The sequence below is a fragment of the Lynx rufus genome, unplaced genomic scaffold (genome assembly GCF_022079265.1).
Source record: "Lynx rufus isolate CCGP_SWC_20201006 ecotype Redwood Valley unplaced genomic scaffold, mLynRuf1.p SCAF_18, whole genome shotgun sequence".
Taxonomy (NCBI): Eukaryota; Metazoa; Chordata; class Mammalia; order Carnivora; family Felidae; genus Lynx; species Lynx rufus.
The window spans coordinates 40412148-40432133 of NW_025814832.1; the positions used below are offsets into that span (position 1 = coordinate 40412148).

Sequence of the window (19986 nt, forward strand, 5' to 3'; positions counted from 1 at the left end):
TATGAGCCGACCCTTTATCTGACATCCTACTTCCTCCATGAAGCCACCCAGGCCTCCTCTGTCCACACTGAGTCTCTTTCCAGGAGACTCCTATAACATTCCCCAGGGACAACTCACTTCTTTTCTTTTTTTAATTTTTTTTAAAACGTTTTATTTATTTTTGAGAGACAGAGAGACAGAGTGAGAGTGTGTGGAGGGGCAGAGAGAGGGGAAGACACAGAATCGGAAGCAGGCTCCAGGCTCTGAGCTGTCAACACAGAGCCCAATGCAGGGCTCAAACTCACAAACCACGAGATCATGACCTGAGCCAAAGTTGGACGCTTAACCAACTGAGCCACCGAGGCGCCCCAAGGACACCTCACTTCTAAGATCTGGCACGTTCTGCCTCATGTTGTGAATTATCCTCAGGTAAGTTAATTAAGGGCAAAACTGTCTTATTCATGCCTCCCTATCCCACAACACTACAGCACAGAACCTGGCTCAGGGGTGTCTGATCAATCTATGCTCATGGATGTGGTAGGCGGAAGAGTCCCTCGGGGAGAAGGATGCACTCCCTGATGTTTCCGACCGAGGTGCTGATAACAGATGACCACAAAAGACCATGCCTCCAGCGGGGAGGGGGAAGGCCAGAGGCTGGGGAAATGGCTAAGTCATAGCATGCCCCCCACGTGAGCCACTGCTTGCAGCAAAGAACAGACCAGGCCAGCAGCCCAGGGAAGAGACAATGGTGAACTGGTCTACAAGCTGAGTGGTCAGGAATCACGCGTGCCCCCTGTTCACCCGTGTGGACTGAGTGCCTGGCACAGAACAGGTGCTCAATAAGTGTGTGTCCCTGAGCATCCGTCACTGGGGAGTGTGACGGCGGCACCACAGGATCCAGACCTGCAGCCAGTAGGCACACGACACCCGGGCTGGCAGTGGGGGAGGGAGGCCTCTGAGCGGCTGCCTGGGGTTCCCTCGTGAACTGGGTGGAGCGCATTGCTGACGAGCTGTGCTTGCACCAGTGAGAGACAGGAAGCAGGCTGCTGAACCCGACGGCTTTGTTTCGCAGCATCGGTGGGGCCAGCAGCTGAAGGAAACACACTCTGCCCGCGGTCCCTCCCACCCAGCCTCATACCAGACCAGGAACCATGAGGCTTGGAGGAGAAGTGGCCCTCCCTCTGTCCCTGGTGCCCCCAAGGGGCTATCTGTAGGCCTCACGTAGGACAACCCTCTTCCCCTCAGCCCCAGCCTACTCCCCGTGGTCTCCCACATCAAACTTACCATTCCTTTTGGTACTCTGAATATGATGTAAGTACTATTCACTAGTAAAATGAGCTGAAATTCCTCCCTCACCCTCTAATTCAAACTGCTGTGGGGGGTCCATGCCTGATCTCTTTCTCCCCTAATCTCCCTGCTACCATTTTTTTCCAATCTTTGTCAAATTTTGCTGACATGAATAAAGGAAACAATGTTGTAGATAATAAAAAGAAGTCTTTTTTATGTGACTTGGGCATGCTTTAGAATGACATAGATTTATGGGGCACTTGGGTGGCTCAGTCAGTTAAGTCTCCGACTTCAGCTCAGGTCATGATCTTATGGTTTGTGAGTTCGAGCCCCATGTCGGGCTCTGTGCTGACAGCTTAGAACCCGGAGCCCACTTCGGATTCTGTGTCTCCGTCTCTCTCTCTCTCTGTGCCCCTCCCTCACTCATGCTCACTCTCTCTCTCTCTCTCTCCCTCTCAAGAATAAATAAACATTAAAAAATTTTTTTTTAAGTTTTTTTAGAATCAAATTGTTTTTTTAACATTTCTTATTGAGAGACAGAGACCGAGCATGGGCACAGGAGGAGCAAAGAGAGAGGGAGACACAGAATCTGAAGTAGGCTCCAGGCTCTGAGCAGTCAGCACAGAGCCCGACGTGGGGCTGAAACTCACAAACTGCAAGATCATGACCTGAGCTGAAGTAGGATGCTTAACCAACTGAGCCACCCAGGTGCCCCCTTTTTAATTTTTTTTTAAAGAATGACAGAGATTTACCTTTCTAATCAAGCTTTCTTTTATATATATATATATATATATATATATATATATATATATATATATAAATTTTAAAGTTTATTTATTTGAGAGAGAGAGCGAGCTCAAGCAGGAGAGGGGCAGAGAGAAAGGGAGAGAGAATCCCAAGCAAGCTCCACAGTGGCACCGAGAAGCCCATCGTGGGGCTTAAACTCACAAACCCTGAGATTGTGACCTGAGCCGAAATCAAGAGTCAGTTAACCATCTGAACCACACTGGCAGCCCTTTCTAATCAAGCTTTCTTAAAGACAGATGTTAAAGTGAACATCTGGTTGGATTAGTTCGGCTCCTTTAAGCCCCATTGCAAAGGAAGCCAATCTGCGCCATAGATTTGATCACCAAAGAAGCCAATTATAATCTGTGTTAATTCACCACACAACACACCCATAAACCAATCCTAAACAACTGGCAAATGTCTTTGATCTCTCTGTCACAAGAGGAATCAAGCCTCAGAGACCATAATCCAGCAAAAACCTATCCCCAGTGCCCCAGGAACTACTCAGGCTGCCTAGTTGCCTCTGCGAGTATTGTCAGCACATACAGACGACATTCACATTAGTTCCACTTGGTCTAGCTGGGGAAGTAGCCTAGGAGCAGTCTTTAGGGCAAGGAAAGACCAGGTTGAGATTTTCAGTGGGCCTCAAGACTCTACTGAATTTTGTAATGAGAAGGACAAAAACTCGGTATCCTGCAGGTAGAAGGAGCCAAAATCGTAACCCCCAGTTTGCAGGCTGGGCCTCTCAATGGCAATCCTTTCTCATGTCTGTGCTGTCCAGCATGCCAGCCACGAGCCATGTGGAGCTCCTGAGCAACAGAGGAAATGAATTTTTCATTTTTCATTTTTCATTTATTTTTTTAATTTTTCTAAGTTCATTTGAGAGAAAGGGAAAAAAAAAACAAAAACCTCCAATGGGGGAGGGGCAGAGAGAGAGAGAATCCCAAGCAGGCTCTAGGCAGTCAATACCCTGGCAGTGCAGTCAGAGGTTTAACCTACTGAGCCACCCAAGCGCCCCTCATTTTTCATTTAACTTAAATTTATTTAAGTTATAATTCAATGTGACTAATTTACAAATAAATAGCCACATGGGGCTACTATATCTGACAGCACAGATCTAGAATCCAAAACGTTATAGTGCCAATAGCGATAACAAAATAGTGCCAGCATGTAAAAAGAGCTTATGATTTTCCACTCATTGTTCCGAGTGTATTGGCTGTTAAACGTGCTCCATTGCCTTGCTTTTTTACTATTTTCCAAGTCTTGTCATGAAAAGACAAATTCATGTAAAATAATTACTACCAACTTTACTACGTATTCTGATACCATGCAGTTTCCGAATCTGTAACTACTAAAAATCTAATTACCAGCAGCCAGAGATTTTTTTTTTTAACCTAAAAAGGGAGTTGTTCCGCATCCTTGAAATGATCAAGAGCCAGTGATTTAAAGTATTAGCAGAATGGCAGGTGGAAGAAAAGAAAATAACGGTCTTCACCTTCAAGCTCCCCCGCTCATTCCCATGCTCCAGGAGAGCAGAGGCTCACTGCCGCTGTGTACCCCAGGAGCAAGGACGCGGGGAGCAGAGCGGAATTACAGAGAACCTCCTTCCTGTCTTCTGCCGTTGGAGTGGAAGGACCATCCACTCGGCTCTGCCTGCTGGGCCTTCCTGTGCCCACCTAAGCCCCGGCCTAAGTTTCCAGAGGCTGTGGATGTGCGAGCGAGCGTGCGCGGGTACAGGGGCGGGAGGGTGTGCAGTTTCACTCACCTGAGCACATCTCCCCCTTATAGCGGACGCAGGAGAAGTCATCACACTCGCAGTACTTGCCCGTGATCTTGCCAAAGTCACTGCTGTGGCAGACGCACTGGCCACACAGGCACTCGCCCCGCTGGCTGCAGGCGGGCTGGCCCTCCCGGGGGCTGCACTCTTCCTGCTGCGAGGGGCGGTAGTCCTCTTCGGAGCACTCGCACTGGGACCCCAGCCACCCGGGCCCGCAGCGGCACACCCCACACTCAAAGGTCCCGTTGCCATTGTTGCAGCGGCGGCTGTAAGGCTCAGCATGGGCCTGGCACGCACAGTCACAGTCGAAGGTGACCTGAACGGTGAGGCTGTCTTTGAAGCCTACAGGCTTGATGGTGAAGGACTTCTCCCTCTCCTGCGGGCAGCCTCGCACCTTGGCCTCAATGCTGAAGCTCACCTGGGTGGAAAGGAAGACCGCATTCAAACACAGGCGCACCCTGTTATCACTCCAGCCCTGGAGGGAAAGAAGCCCCGCCCTGCCCCGCCCTGCCCTGCCCGGGGAATATCCAAACTGGGTGTCTCATCCCCCAGCAACCTGGAGTTCCTCAGCCTCCAAATGACCAAGGTCTGCAAAGCAAAAAGAAAAGCCTGGGGACAGTTGTCCAGTTATATCTGGTTGGGTGCACAGACATAATTTACAGTCAGGAGAGAGGTTGGTTTTTTTTTTTTTTTAATATATATTTATTTTTTGGGAGACTGCAAGTGGGGGAAGGGCAGAGAGAAGGACAGAGGATCTGAAGCAGGCTCTGCGCTGACAGACTGACAGCAGTGAGCCTGAGGTGGGGCTCGAACTCACGAACTACAAGATTATGACCTGAGCTGAAGTTGGATGCTCAACCAACTGAGCCACCCAGGTGCCCCTGGATATGTGTGTGTGTGTGTGTGTGTGTGTGTGTGTGTTTTAATTCCACCCGTGAAATAAGCCAGCTCAAGCAGAACAGAACCTGTGATCTTATAAAAATTCTTCTCTGGCCAACGAAGCGAGCTGGACTGATTATACACAAGATCAGTCAGCCAGACACACAAAGCACTATATGGCACCACACGATGCCACACAGTGACCAAAGGCTCAGGATCTACTGTTTAATTTCCATATAGTACATCATGACTTGTGCAGTCAAACACCTTTCCGGCCAATATTTCTTAGACAGGATATGTGCACATGTTCTAGAATATAGATAGGTGTACGGACAGATGGATGACCTAGATATAGAGATGACAGAGATACAGATGATAGAGATACAGATGATACCGGTGATAGAGACATAGCTATCCCCCTTTCTGCTTCCCTCCCTCTTCACCAACCCCTCCCCCCATCGGCAGAAGCAGAAGAGAACCAGTAAGGAAAGAAAGCCATAGAGGCCACGGAGGGACTTGAGGGGCAAAATGAACATTTGCGTTCTGGAAGTCTATGACAGTGGGTATTTGGTATTTTTGCCTGTTCCATTTGCTGTTGAATCTCCAGCAGCGAATGATGCCTGGCACAAAGTTGGTGCTCAGCAACTATCTGTAGATGTGACTGCCATTTCACATCGTAGAGGAAAGACAGGTATTACCGTAGGGGAGGCTGGAGACTGGGCCAAAGGTAAGAAATATTTTCATTTGCAATCAACTGTGTGTAAACAAACAGAGGTAAGCTAAACGCAAGTTTTTAAAAAATCTCCGCGTAGCGGAGAAGTTTAGACAACAGGAGTCTCAGAGGAAAAGGTTGGAAGCTCCATTATATCCAACTTGTAATGACCTTCGGGAAGAAGGTGCAGGGGAGGAACGGAAGGGGTGCCCACAGACGCTCAGGGGCACAGGCCAGGGTCAGAGCTGAAGCTTCAGCCCCTGCCCAGCCCAGCCCACCTCACCGTGTCTCCAATCTTGAGTCCGACACAAGACTTGAGGCCAGGGATGACCTCGTTGTTGAGACAGGTGGCGTTGAAGGATAGAGACAGCTCCTCGGGGAGGTCCCGCACTTCCAGCTCTACTTTAGAGCGGATTTTCTGAGCAGAAAGGGGGCAAGAGAAGGTTAAGGAGATGAGCCGAGAGGAAGTAGATAGGAACCAATTCCACCCCAAGTAAAATATCAGGTGGCCATGGACTCACCGCGGCAGTGCTGGGTGCCGGGGTTTGCTTAGAAGCTGCCAGAGGAGAGCATCCTTAGGAGCCTATTTCTTACAATATTTCCTGCCCAAGGCCTGCTCCTCTCTCTCTCTGTCCCCCCTGGTGTCTAGTTGAATCTGGGTAAAATCTAAACCAGCCACACCCTCCTGCAAGCCTCAGAGACATGCAAAAAGGGAGGGCTAGCACTGGTCACCTTGGATAGTAGCTTTTTTTTACCTAATTTTTAACCAACCTCATCTTCCCCTTGGCTCAGCTCCCTCTTCTCTCTATTGTTGGAGCCCTATCCCTCACCCTGTCCTTCCTCATCACCATCCCCAACCTCTCTTTCCTTTCCACCTTCTCTAAGCTCTTCCACCCACTGCTCCTGACACTCCCTGGCATTTCTTTCTGAGCCATTTCCCTCTCAGAAGGCTGCATTCCTCCCAGTGCTGGCCATCAGCCAGCCTCTAGAAGAATAAGAGGAAGGCAGTGAAGGCTGCATAGTGAACTCACATCCAGGACTCCAAAGTCTGCGTTCCCTCCTGGGGAATGCCAAGTGAGGTGGATTCTTAGCAGACCCAACCCCAGTGCAAGACACTTACCCCATAAGCATCAACAATGAGCTGAAGGACGTTGCTGGAATTGGCAGACAGAACCCCCACTGTCGTCCCTGGGATGAGCTCACTATAGTTCTAGAAGGTAAGACAGAGAGATGTGCAAGGCTGACTAAATGAAGAGGGTGATCTCAAAAGCCCTCCCCAAATCAGAATGAGGGTCTTGAAACGAAGATTGAGGGAAGGATGGGATATTTTACTTGTCACTTCCAGGAACAAATATAGCAGTTTTGCAGCCCTGAGAAAAATTATAAAGAACTTCTCACACCCCTCTCCCCCAATAAATTACTCCCCTCCAGCACCACAAACACCAACACACCCATCCCGTGAGGTTCAAGGTTGGACGAGAGAGACCATAAAAAGGAACCATTTGCCCCTGGGAATAGGCTGGAGGAGGGGCTTTCCTGGTTGGGAAGCATGGCCCGCGCTAGTGTGCCTGGGTTCCCAGAGACAGCTCCACCCAATACAGACCCCACTCCCGAAATCCCTGAAGGCACAGTCACCTGGTAGAGACTGACTACATTTTCCGTTACAGCAAAGATCAAATTGATGTTTTTCTGGGATAGCTTCTCGGTCATCAGCCCCAGAGAGGGATAATCCTGTAAAATGGCAGGATGTGGAAGTCAGTTAAGAATTCACCTGAATTCTACACCTTAGAATTTGGCTGATTTGGGCTGTGGCCCAGACGGTGGTGGTGCTTAAACCTTTTCACGCCATGATCAATGTGAGGCAATGGACTAAATGGCAACACAAACCCAGTTGTGAACTCCAGGGACAGATGAAGAGGCAAAGGCTGGTCAAAGCCAAGCATCTCAGGGCACCTGGCTGGCTCAGTTGGTTGAGTGTCCGACTCTTGATTTTGGCTTAGGTCATGATCTCACAGTTCATGAGACTGATCCCTGCATCAGGCTCTGCACTGACAGCGTGGAGCCTACTTGGGATTCTCACTCCCTCCCTCCCTCTCTGCCCCTCCCTGCACACTGCGTGTGCTCTCTCTTTCTCTCAAAGTAAATAAATAAACATTAAAGAGAACCCAGGTGGCTCAGTTGGTTGACAGGGTCATGATCTCATGGTTTGTGAGTTCAAGGCCCTCATCAGGCTTGCTGCTGTCTGCACAGAGCCCACTTCTGATCCTCTGTCTCCATCTTTCTGCCCCTACCCCACACATGCATGCGCACGCACGCGCTCTCTCTCTCTCTCAAAAATAAATAAAACATTTAAAATAAATAAGCATAGGGGTGCCTGGGTGGCTCAGTCGGTTGAGCGTCCGACTTCGGCTCAGGTCATGATCTCACGGTCCGTGAGTTCGAGCCCCGCATCGGGCTCTGTGCTGACAGCTCAGAGCCTGGAGCCTGCTTCCAATTCTGTCTCTCTCTCTGCTCCTCCCCCGCTCACACTGTCTCTCTCTCCTTCAAAAATAAATAAACATTAAAAAAAATTTTTTTAAATAAAATAAATAAGCATAGAAAGAAAGAAAGGAAGAAAGGAAACCAAGCATCTTTCTTCCTACTGGACTTTGATGCATTCATACCAGTTAGTTGTCAGGCCTCGTTTTTTCCCCCCCCACTAATTCGCTTAACAAACATTGAATGATACACATATTACAGTCTCTGCTGCCAAGGAGCTCAGAGTCTAGTGCCGAAGCCAGGTACATACGACACAAAGTGAAGTGCAGAGAGGGGCATCGCAAGGGAATGTTGGGGCTCCGAGGAGAGAGGGGCGGGTGACGAATGGGAAGGAAGGAGGGAGCTGCAAGGCAGAACTCCGAGTCTCCCTACCCACTGCTCTCCATCCAGCATGTGTCAAGCCCCATTTTGAAGCTTCTTCTTGTTTTGCAACTACTGACAAATGCCTCAGCCTGGCATGCGTAATCCTCCCCAACGTGGTCTCAGCCTTCTGGTCCACACGACATATACCTCTCTCCCTCTTCCACTGACCACTGAGCTGCCCCCCCCCTCCCCGCCATGGACTGGCCTTCTTTCTGGTAACCCTCCTCCTTCCTTAGGACCCAGCTCAGGTCCCACCTTCTCTGGGAGTCCTTCCTTGACTATCCCAGTTCATAATGAGCTTTCCCCCTTTGAATACCTAAAGCCCTTATTGAGCGTGCTACCCCACTGCACACTAATCAATCATGCATCTTGTATTATTGGTAGCACGTCTCCTCAACTAAACCAAAAAGGGTAGGACCTTACGTAGTCCCTTTATCCCCCTCAGCCCCTGGTAAGGTGCCTTGCATACATTAGGTGTCAATGATTACTGACTCACCCAGTGCCCGGTCCTGCCCACTTGGACATGGCTGACACCAAAGAACCCAAGCCACAATGGAGATGCTGGTGAACTGCGAATATGTCCCTGGGATCCTAGACCTTGCAGAGAACTCATGAGATCATCCAGCTTGGGGGTGGGGGCGGGGGCAGGGAACTCCCGCCTTTACACAGGTGTACCGTTAAGCCACCTAGACAAGGAGGGGCTATACTGTCTTTAAGAGACGTAGAGTTCACACCTCCCCCCAGATGCCCAGGTATCAGTATCCTCTCCTGTTACTTGACCTACTAAGGCCATAGAAAACTACTTAGAAGAAGTCGTCTTCTGTATCAGCTACATCATCCTTTCACCTTCTTCCTTTTTGTCCCTTTAACCTTTCCTCACAGGAACAGATCGCCATTCTTCAGATGATCTTTGTCTCTTTTTCCTCTGTCTTCTTCCAATAATCACAAGTGAGCCCGGTATTCCAAGAAGAGGCTAATCTGTGCACAGTAGACAGGAAGGCCCACTTCCCAGCTGGACCTGCAAAAGTCCTTTGGGTCCATTCTGGATGCCATGCTGCTGCCGCTGCTGTTGCTTCTGCTGCTGGAGGCAGGGGAGGTGGTGGCGACAACGCCACAGCCAGGACCACTTATAATGTCTGTGCAGGCCATACCGGGGGTGAGGGTGTCCAGTTGGTATGGGGGGCAGCGGGAAGACAGGCTGAAACAAGCCTTGCACCCTGCCCAGGGGAAGTGCCGCCATTTCCACATTCACACAAAGACTCTGCCTGGGTTAGGGCAGCCTTGGCCAGAGTGAATTGGGACCATAGGTGGTACCAAGAATCTCACCATGGTAGTGGAGGCAGAGTAATGGTTGTCACTGCCAACGTGGCACTGCCCATCATTGGGCTGGACAATGCCTGCCAGCCTTCCATCCAGCGCAATATGGGTCTTGGCATCAGTGGTAAACACCAGCAAGTGGGAGGCATCATTCCTCCAGCCAATCTTCTCCTGTTGAAAAAAAAAAAAGCAAAAGAAAGAAAGCAACTCAAGCCACATCATTGGTAGAAAACAAAGATTCAAGGACTTCCATGCGTGAAGGGCTGAACAAGTCGTCCCAAAGAGGGGCCTCAGTCCCAGTCCTCAGAACACAAGCCAGAGCTTTTCCAAGTTGAAGGTTTCTGTCTCTTAGGAAAAGAGTCTCAGCTGATTAGTTCAGGCAGCTGAAAGACACCTACTTCAACTCCAAACATAACTTTTCCAGTGATAATCACATGGCCCATCTAGAAAGCCACCAGCAAGTACGAGCTGGGCTGGGCTAGAGAAATCCCAACTGAACACCTGCCCGCTTTGCTAAGGTTCAGCTAATCCAGCCTTGACTCTGACACCCTTCTAGAAAAGGTGGGAAGATGCTCTTCCCAGAAAACATCTGGGATCACTGAGGTTCAGAAAAACGTCTGCTCTGGCCAGGGAACGATCCAAACAAAGGCTGCATAACAGGAGAAATGTACTGCTCATACTATACAAAACTCTTTGTTCCTCTCTCTTATTTCGCACAGAAACCCCCACAGTTGGACCACCTTCTTCCCCATTTTAATCTACGCCAACCACACCCGCCACTCCCTGCCGTCCAAACTCACATCACAGACTGTAGCCTGCATGATGGCATCAAAGCCACCCTCTGGGGCATCTCGGTTCCGCGACACACTCTGCTTCTTCACTTCCTCATTGAAGCGGGTCACCTGGTCAGTTAGTGTCAGCACATGTTTGTAGCCAAACATAGGCAAGCAGGTGTTCTTCATACTGGTGGAGGGAGGGAGATAATTGAAGCAGAAACCCTAACTGGAAAAGGCTGCATGAGGAGTAAGAGGGAGAAAGGGGGAGACAAGCATGGGTAGCACAAGGCCCAGGCCGATTCCATACAACCGCCGCTACCCAGACTGTTCAGACTCCAAACCCCTCTAATGACCCAAGTCATCGTGGTGGCTTTGCCTCCAGCTGGCCTCCAAGATAAGATAGTGAGCTGTGGAACCAGTCTGCCTGGGTTCAAGTCCCAGCTCCTCCACTTACTAGCCATGAGACTGTCATATGATAGGTCAAAATGAGAGGGTCAAAATGATAGGTCATATCTCCTAAGAGTTATTGTGAGGCTTCCATGAGTTGACTCATGGAAAGCGCTTATATCAGAGTGAGGCTCCAGTTGTTACCATCACCTTGGACTTAACACCTCTCCAAGGTAACACTGACACAACAATAAAGCAAAAGCTCATCAACAACTTCATATCCGTGAACCACCAACAAATTGATAGATCTGCACCAGACTAAACCAACCAACAGTTTAACTGATGGCTGACATCTTTACTGGGGAACTTAACAACCCAGACAGAAAGTCTAAAAGGGTACCTCGTATAACTCTGAAAATGAAAAGGTAAATTCATCCATTGTCTGGCTCAGTAACCATCCTTTGAAATGATTACACTCCATGGATGTTCAGGGTCTTTACCAATTAAATAAGCCATTCAGTTATAAGCCAAAGTGTCAACAGAAACACACATATCAATTTTCAGACTATTAGAGAGTTCAGTAAATATCATTTCCACTCTTTTCGTATTCCTCCAGGACTTAATCCCCCTTGCATTTTAACTCTGTAGTACTCATAACCTTGATGATGAGGAGACAATGGAATCAATCCTTCTGAAATTATAATTCCTCTATTTATTCATCCATAAATTTCTCTCTACTTTTTATCTCCTTTCCCTCTGGTTTTCTCTTGTCTCCTACTTCTTTGTAACAAGACCAAGAAGCTGATGAGTTTTCTTTCTGGAAATTCTCCACCCTTTCTTTTTTCTTTTTTTTTTTGAATTTTTTTTAATGTTTATTTTATTTTTGAGAGAGAGAGACAGAGAGACAGAGTGCAAGCCGGGGAGGGGCAGAGAGAGAGGGAGACACAGAATCCATAGCAGGCTCCAGGCCCTGAGCTGTCAGCACAGAGCCCGATGCAGGACTCAAACCCACGAACTGTGAGATCATGACCTGAGCCAAAGTCGGACACTCAACCGACTGAGCCACCCAGGTGCCCCAATTCTCCACCCTTTCTAAATGCCCATCTGTCTAATCCTCTTCCCAAGAGTCACAAAGATTTTGGCAGTTACTACACTCCAAACAGCCTTGGATTCTACTGCCACAATGCTCCGGATCAACAGGCCAGCTCACCTGCCAGACAGGAAGACCAAGGTAGAAAAGAGACAGGATTTGGCCAGACGGCAGCCAACGAATCTACCCCAGAGCTAGAAACAGGCAACAGAACTTGCACCTGCCTGAGACAAAGGCAAGTGATGCTGCCCTGGCTTCTCGAAGAGGGACTTACTCATAGCAGGGGTTTTTGAGGGCCTCTGGAGGGGAGATGTACATGTATGGTGACACAGGCTTGTCCACAAAAGCCCCAAAGCCGATCCGCAAGTTACTGGTGAGCTTGCGCATCTGGGAGGCCAGCTTGGTGCCCAGGTTCTGGATGCTCCACAGATCATCCTTCATGGAGTAAGACAGGTCCATCAAGTAGTAGATGTCCACAGGGTAATCCTCCACCTGCCGGACTCGGACGGAGAAAATCTTCGAATCATCTGGAAGGCAAGAGGGATGTTTGTTTTTCTCCTTTTCCCCCTCCGAGACTTAATAAGTGGGTTGGACACAGTTGGGATTGAGTAACTTCTTGATCAAACCAGACTGGAAAGCCCTGGTCCTTTCTCTTCTCCCCCTAATTCTATTCCTCTTACAATTCTTGATCCTTTTATTTTATTTATTTATTTATTTATTTATTTATTTATTTATTTAGAGAATGAGCAGGGGAGGGGCAGAGGGAGAGAAAAAGAGAGAGCGAGCGAGAGAGAGAGAGACCCAAGCAGGCTCCATGTTTCACGCTGAGCCAGACACGGGGCTTGATCCCACAACTGTGAGATCATGAGCTGTGCCAAAATCAAGAGTGGGATCCTTAACCAACTGAGCCACCCAGGCACCCCAATCCTCTTATTTTAACCTCTTTTTTTTTTTCCACCTAAAATTCTCCACCCTTTCTAAATGCCCATCTGTCTAACCCTCTAGGTCCCAAGGGTCACAGAGGTTCTGGCAGTCACAACACTTTCAACTCTGTAAAAGGCACGAACTATGTCCCACCCTCCTCCGAACCCCCTAGCACCTAACACATGCCTTGCATGAAGAGGGTACTTGGTAAAATTCTTCTTGATGTAATTGGAGAGTCTAAATCAATGCTTCAAAAAGCCTGTCTCAGCCTAATCCTTGTCCCCCGAAAGTCTCCTGCCCCTATTTTATCTGCCGCCATGACTTTGCCCTAATCTTACCTGGAAAGGGGGCTTACAATTACAGATTACTTTCTCATTTTGTATCTCATCGGAGCCTCAACACAAAGCTGTAAGTTAGGTAAAACAAGCATTGGGAAAAGAAGAAATAAACATTTTTTCCAGTTCCTACTATCTTAGAAGAGTTAAGTAACTTGCGCAAGGTCAGATAGCTAATATATGGGGCAGTCAAGATTCAAACTCAGATCTTTCTGATTTGAAGTCCCAATACCTTTCATTTTCTTCTGTTCTCCTGCCCATACCGCCCCCAACATCTTTCTCTTCCCACCCCATTTCCATCGTGAGCTACATTCCCAAGGTTCAGGCCTCCACCTTGTACCCTGTGCCCATCTGTCCAGGATCTCTCCCCAGAAAGAGCCCCATCCCTACCTGGCCGGAGCCGGAGCGCAATCCTCTGGGGGCTGACTTGAGTAATCTGGGAGCTGTCTCCAGAGCCCTTGTCGCTGAGGGGCCTGGCCTCTAAGATGCGGGCCTCACTGACGGGGAACTCGATGGACTCCAAGGCACAGTTATCCTTCAGCAGATTCTCTTTCAGGTTACAGCGGGGCGAGCCCAGAGGGAGGGCCTGTAAGACAAGAGCCCAAGGTGAGGCCCTGTGGTCAGAGCCATGTGGCTCTCTGCGTCCTGCAGGCTTTGCCAACTCCCAACAGCCTAGAGTTTACCCAGCACTCCGGAGCTAAACCAGCATAAATGAACTCGGGTGGTCCCTCCTAAGATAGCCCATTGTACAGAAGAGGGAAATTGAGGCACCGGAAGTGCTGGGCGAGCGCCTGTTGGTGGATTGATAGCTAGGAAGAGGGCCAGTAGAGTAGGATGCCTGTTAGACCAGCAGTTTTCAAACAGAAATGCAACCCGCACATGAGTCCCAGAAATCAATGTAGAGGATCTCAACCATCAGTGTATTAAATAAAGTACAGAGCACAGGAGTAGACTGGCAGAGACTCTTCAGCACTGCCTCTTACTAGCTGGCTCCGAGGGCAAGTCACGGAAGCTCTCCATGCCTCGATTCCTTAGCTGTCATGTGAAGATAATAATAGCCCCCCACACAGGGATGTTATGCAGGACTAAATAAGACAATGCACATGAAACACAGAGTATAGTGCCTGCCCGAGGATAAGTGCTCAATAAAAGGTAGCTATTGTTATGAGACGCTCTATAAATAGTTCCTGGATAAGTCGGTTATAAATAAACTCCACAAGCTGGGGCAAATCCCATGATGCCAGGCACTGACCAGAGCCTCCCCTATCACTTTAAGCTTCCTCCCTTACCCTGGACACAGGGCATTGAGCGCCCTTCCAAAAACCCTGGCGTATATCCCACGGCCCTCGGAAGCTCGGTGTGTGTCTACACTGGAGTACTGAGTGGGGGGCATGCTGCACTGGAAAGAAATCAGGAAACAGGCTCAATCCTAGGTCTACCACTAATGAGCACGTGACCCCAGATAAGTCATTTCACGCCTTTGAGCCTCAGTTTCCTCACCTGTGGGACGAGGGGGTCAGGTGACATGGTGTTTTCAGTTCCTTCCTGCCCTGACGTCCAGCACATTTAGCCAGCACTGTGTGGGCACAGATCCAGGAGGGCTCCTTGCCAGGTTGGGAGAACTGGCCGGAAAGCCGGAAAGCCCTTCCCTGGACCTATTTCACAATATTTAGGCCTTCAGGCCCTCAATCCTCACCCCCATCCCTACCCACTCCCTCTCACAACCATTTCCAGAAGTCAGCTGAACAGCCCGCACCAATATCCCAGAAAAACTGGTGTTAACATTAACTGAGAACTCACCGCATATCCCGCACAGCGACACGCACTTTATGTGGACACAGCTCCCTCGTGCTGGAACTGTTGTTATTTTATAAGTGAAAAACCTGAGGTCCGGAGGCTTCACAAATGAGGAACCCGATCTTGCAGGAAAGACATCTAAGGCTTGGAGAAGTTAAGTAACTTGCCCAAAGTTACAGAGCTAAGAATGGCAGAAGAGAGGTCTAACTAGATTATCTGACTGTAATTATCCTCTTAAAGTGATAGTTTGTATTAAATTCTGTATAGAGTGAGGAACAAGGCAGAGAAACAGGAGTGTGGAAGCGACAGTCCTGGGAAGAGTCACACCTGAGAATGCCCGGGTAGGGAACAGAATGCAGGATGGGGATGTGGCTGGTGTGGGAAGGATAGATAATGTTCTGCCTCCTTAGCCCCTGCAGGTGACTAGTAGCCATATTGCCAAGGGAGGGATGTGGCCACAAGGAACCATCCATACTCAAAAAATCAGGACTCTGTAGCCTAAAACTCCTCCTGATGCTTGAAGTCTCTCTCCCTCTCATGCCCAGCCCTTGCCTGATAGACTGAAAGTCTTCCCCATGTGGAGGAAAACATGAAACTAATAGTGTTATAGACTGAATGTCTGTATCCCCCCCAGAACTCACATGTTAAACCCTAACCCCCAAGGTATTAGGAGGTTGGGCCTTGAGAGGTGATTAGGTCTTGATGTGGAGCCCTCATGATGGGAGTAGTGCCCTTAATAAAAGGCCCCATGGGGCACGTGGGTGGCTCTGTCAGTGAAGCATCTGACTTCGGCTCAGGTCGTGATCTCACAGTTCATGAGTTTGAGCCCCGTGTCGGGCTCTGTGCTGACAGCTCAGAGCCTAGAGCCTGCTTCAGATTCTGTGTCTCCCTCTCTCTGTGCCCCCCACACACTCTCTCTCTCTCTCAAAAATAAATAAAACATTAGAAAAAACTTTTTTTAAGAAAAAGGGTCCCAGAGAGCTCCCTGGCCCCTTCTGCCATGTCATAGCAAAAAGACAGCCACTATGACACAAAATTTGCTGGTACCTTGATCTTGGACTTCTCAGCCTCCAGAATTATGGGAAATAAATGTTTGTTCTCAAGCCATCCAGCCTGTGGTATTTTAAGTTTATTTATTTATTTTGAGAGAGAAAGAAAGAGTTAGCATGGGTGGGGGGGGGAGCAGAGAGAGAGAAAGAGAGAGAGAGAACCCTGATGCAGGGCTCGATCTCACAAACCGTGAGATCATGACCTGAGCCAAAACCAAGGGACGCTTAACCGACTGAGCCACCCAGGCCCCCCTATGGTATTTTTGTTATAGCTGCCTGAATAGACTAAGAGAAATGGAATGAGGACCATCCTGGCCCAGGCAAAAAGTGGAAAAAGCTTCTGGAAGTTGGCAGCTTCCTTCTTTCCCTCTCAGCTTCATGAGTATGAGGTGATTAAATGACATCAGCAGTGGGAAACAGTGCAAAGGACTTAACCTTCTTGGCCCAAAAGATTCCAACGGGGACATCACAGATCCTCCAAATCTCTGGGATAGATGAAAATGTCCTCTCCGCTCCCAGCCCTGGCCAAGGACAGATGGCGGGGTGAACTTATGGGCACTTGGAGTTTTTGTGCCCAATCTTCTCTGGCTGCCCCTGCACATCTCTCCCAACCCCTCTCCCCCAGAAAACATCCTCCTGCTCACAGTGCTCCCTACCTTATCTCTGAGCCCAGCTACCCGCAAAGCCCCAGGGAGAAAACCTTCCAAAAAAGGCAATGACTGGAGAGACCAAGATGCATGGAGGAGCTGACCCTTTCCAGTACTAAGACATTTGCCAAAGGAGAGAGCAAAGGGGAGACCAGGGAACTGAAGGAGAGCAGCAAGGCCTTCGTGGGTCTTTAAGCTGCACCCTTGAAGGCGGGGTTTCTTGACTGCCCATTTCCCAATATGACAGTGCTTATTACGAGAAGGTTTGAAGTACTAAGCCCTGCTGATAGTCCTTATGGTTTGTTATGAATTTCCTTAGAAATAGAAACACTGACAAACAAAAACTGTCTCCCTCCCTCCTTCTGCGGTCACTGACATCAGAGGTCAGGAACATAACAGGCGGGCCCTTCAGCCACGCTCTCCCAGAGAGCCTCCTGTCCCGGGAGGATACCAAGGTGGTGACCTCAACACACTTGGGCAACATTCCCTTTCTTAATAACCCAGATTAGGAAGGTAGAAGGAATGTCTCTAGGTTACTCAGAGAAAAAAACTGAAAGGAGGGAGGACGAAGGTTAAAGTTCCAGTTCCTGGTGAAACTGGACGTGACACAAAAAGGGCAGAAATAACCAAGACCCAGGGGAAGATCCTGAGCACAGGGGTGGGAGGTTCCAGCCCACATGCTCTGTGAGCCGAATCCCCTCCCTCTCCTGGGAGACTGATGCATGCTATTAGTCCTATTCTTCATTCATCCTGATTTGGAAACTGGGAAAGTACAGCATGAATAACTCTCATTATGCTACCTCTCTCACAGGCTTGGTCAGGGGATAAAATAAGACTGTGAGCACGAAATGCTTTCAAAATATGAAAAATCTCAATACAAGTCAAATATACTCAAATTCTTTTGATATGATATAAACCAATAAATGCAAATAGAAGGTGACTGTTTGGGGGGCACCTGGGCAGCTCAGTTGGCTAGGCATCCAACCCTTGGCTTTGGCTCAGATCATGATCTCACAGTTTCATGAGTTCAAGCCCCACATCAGGCTCTGCGTTGGCAGAGCGGAGCTTGCTTGGGATTTTCTTGCTCCCAACCCCTCCCCTACACACAATGTTTCTCTCGCTCTCTTTCTCTCTTTCAAATAAAGTTAAAAAAAAAAAAAAAGAGGGTGACTCTTTTCTACCAAATGCCTCCAACCCAAATAAATTAACATTGTTTTCTTGATTGACATCCAGTGAGGACAAGAAATCGCTTGACCATACAGTGGCAAAAGTGTGGAAGGGACAGAAAGAAGGAGAGGAAAAGAAAAGCACTTTAGCTTATGTTATTGGTATCCATACCCCACTGTTTATGGGAAGGGGAGCACTTTCAATATTATACCTTTATTTTTACAATAACACATTTAGCAAAACTCTCAAGATGAACATTTACCCTCCAGATTAAAAGAAAAATAGAAAGAAAAAGCAGCAGAGAAGTGAGAACAAAATTATAATGCGACTGAAAAAGAATTCAATAGTAGCCTCAAACCTTTCCCCGACAGATGCAGAGAAGAAAATAAGTCACCTCTACTGGAGTCTTCGACTTAGCTAAACCCAAACCCATTCCTCTTCTTTCATCCTCGGTTGTCAGGCTGAGTGTCAGCTGGTCCACCTTCTGATGCAAACTCAGGACTACAGAAGAATTTCTAGTACCTCCCCTCTACTTAGAGTTGCCAAATATAGCAAATATTTGGGACATACTTACATTATAAATTATTTGTTATTTAATTCTAATTTTACTGGGTGTCTTGAATTTTAGCTGGCTGCCTTAACTCCATCCACCTCCACCGACCATGACCCCAGTGATCAGCCCCTTTGATCAGGAGTATTTGCCAAACTTGCTACTATAAGAGCCCATGCTGGTGCAAAAGGTCCAGGACCCATCCGGGGAACCTTTATATTTAAAAAGCACCCCAGGTGGTTCTTACAACGAGGCAAGTTTGGAAGGTTCTAGATTCCAACATGGCGCCATGGAGGCCGAGACCATGAGTTGAATCTCTGGGGGAGCTTGGCCTCTTTGTTACATTCACATCCCAGAGACAGTACACCGCCCCCACCCGTATCAGTATCCAATCCTCCAGGAACACACCCTCTGCAGATGGACCCAAAACTGCACTCATCCACTTTGGCTATGTTTTCCTATTACCCGGCCAAACACTTGCGATACACACCCAGAGCTGCTGTCCTCTAGGACCAAGGGAAAGCTGAGCCCAACCAGTTGTTTTTCCAGGCACTGCCAACCCTGCCTGCAATGGCTAAGGTAAGGGAGGCAGAGGCAGAGGGCCCTCTAGGGTCAATTATTCAACAAGTCACATACAAAATGGCCCAGATGGTTCACTTCTGGGTTTTTAAGCCGACAGCCAAGACACTTTCAGCAGTTAAACTTGGCCTGTGTAGGGGAAGCCCTCGGGCAAAAAAAAAAAAAAAAAAAAACAACCACCACCAGCAGTCGTGTTCAGGTTACAGGCTGGGATTCCCACCCCCCACTCCTCCCTGGCTGACACACTTTGCCTCATACTGGGCTCCTCCGCTATCTCTCCTCCCCTCCTCCCCCTTTCTCAGAGATAGTTGTAGTCATTCTCTAACCCCTTGGCCTCCCCCACTTTCCTGTTTATATTCCATTCTCCCAGAGAATATCTTATTGGACCTTCTACTTCTACTCATTAGTTTTCTTTGGTCCTTGATACACTCATTTCCTCTCTGACTCACCCCATCCCCCCCACCACCACCACCATTCCTAGGCAGGTCCTACCTTATGCTTTGATCCTACCCTCACCTTCCCGCTCCCCCCATCCTCCCCTGGTCTGCCCCAGGAGACAAAATTCACCACGGTCATCCATAAATATTCTGCACTTGCATTTCCAAAATCTGGTCACATGACCTACAGGCTTTGTCCGGTTCGGCCTCAACATACCTCAGCTACAGGGCATGTCCTTATGCAGAGCAAAAGGGGTGATGGACACTCCAAGAATATGTTTTCTTTTTCCCCAGATGCCTCTTGGCCACAGTTGCCTTCATTTTCCCTCACTTTGGGTTGAAAAGGAGGGAAAGGGGATGGGAGCATCCTTTGAGCGACACTAGGGCTCCTCCCCTGGCTACCCATCTGCTCCAGCCAGCTTCAGGCCACCCAATCCAAGAAGGAGGCATCCGCCCCATCCAGCTCTCCCTTCTTCTGGGATGCAGTTGCAGAATTCCAACTTCCTTACAAGAGCGGGTGAGTGATATTATGATGGCAACCAAGGGAAGGAGGATATGGCAAAGGACAAGGGAGGAGGCCCCATCACACTGGAACAGCCAGCTCAGCCCA

General features: G+C 48.7%; 1 protein-coding gene across 1 annotated transcript in view; it reads right to left on the minus strand.

Annotated features, from left to right (window-relative positions):
* ITGB3 (integrin subunit beta 3) overlaps window positions 1-19986 on the minus strand; it is a 54791-nt gene that overhangs the window by 15976 nt on the left and 18829 nt on the right. Inside the window, exons 3-10 of the mRNA XM_047081664.1 lie at window positions 13541-13736; window positions 12166-12418; window positions 10439-10601; window positions 9648-9809; window positions 7056-7151; window positions 6541-6630; window positions 5704-5838; window positions 3818-4247 (exon numbers count right to left, since the gene is read on the minus strand). Of these exons, the coding sequence (XP_046937620.1) occupies window positions 3818-4247; window positions 5704-5838; window positions 6541-6630; window positions 7056-7151; window positions 9648-9809; window positions 10439-10601; window positions 12166-12418; window positions 13541-13736 (1525 nt within the window). The remainder of the gene's footprint in view (window positions 1-3817; window positions 4248-5703; window positions 5839-6540; window positions 6631-7055; window positions 7152-9647; window positions 9810-10438; window positions 10602-12165; window positions 12419-13540; window positions 13737-19986) is intronic.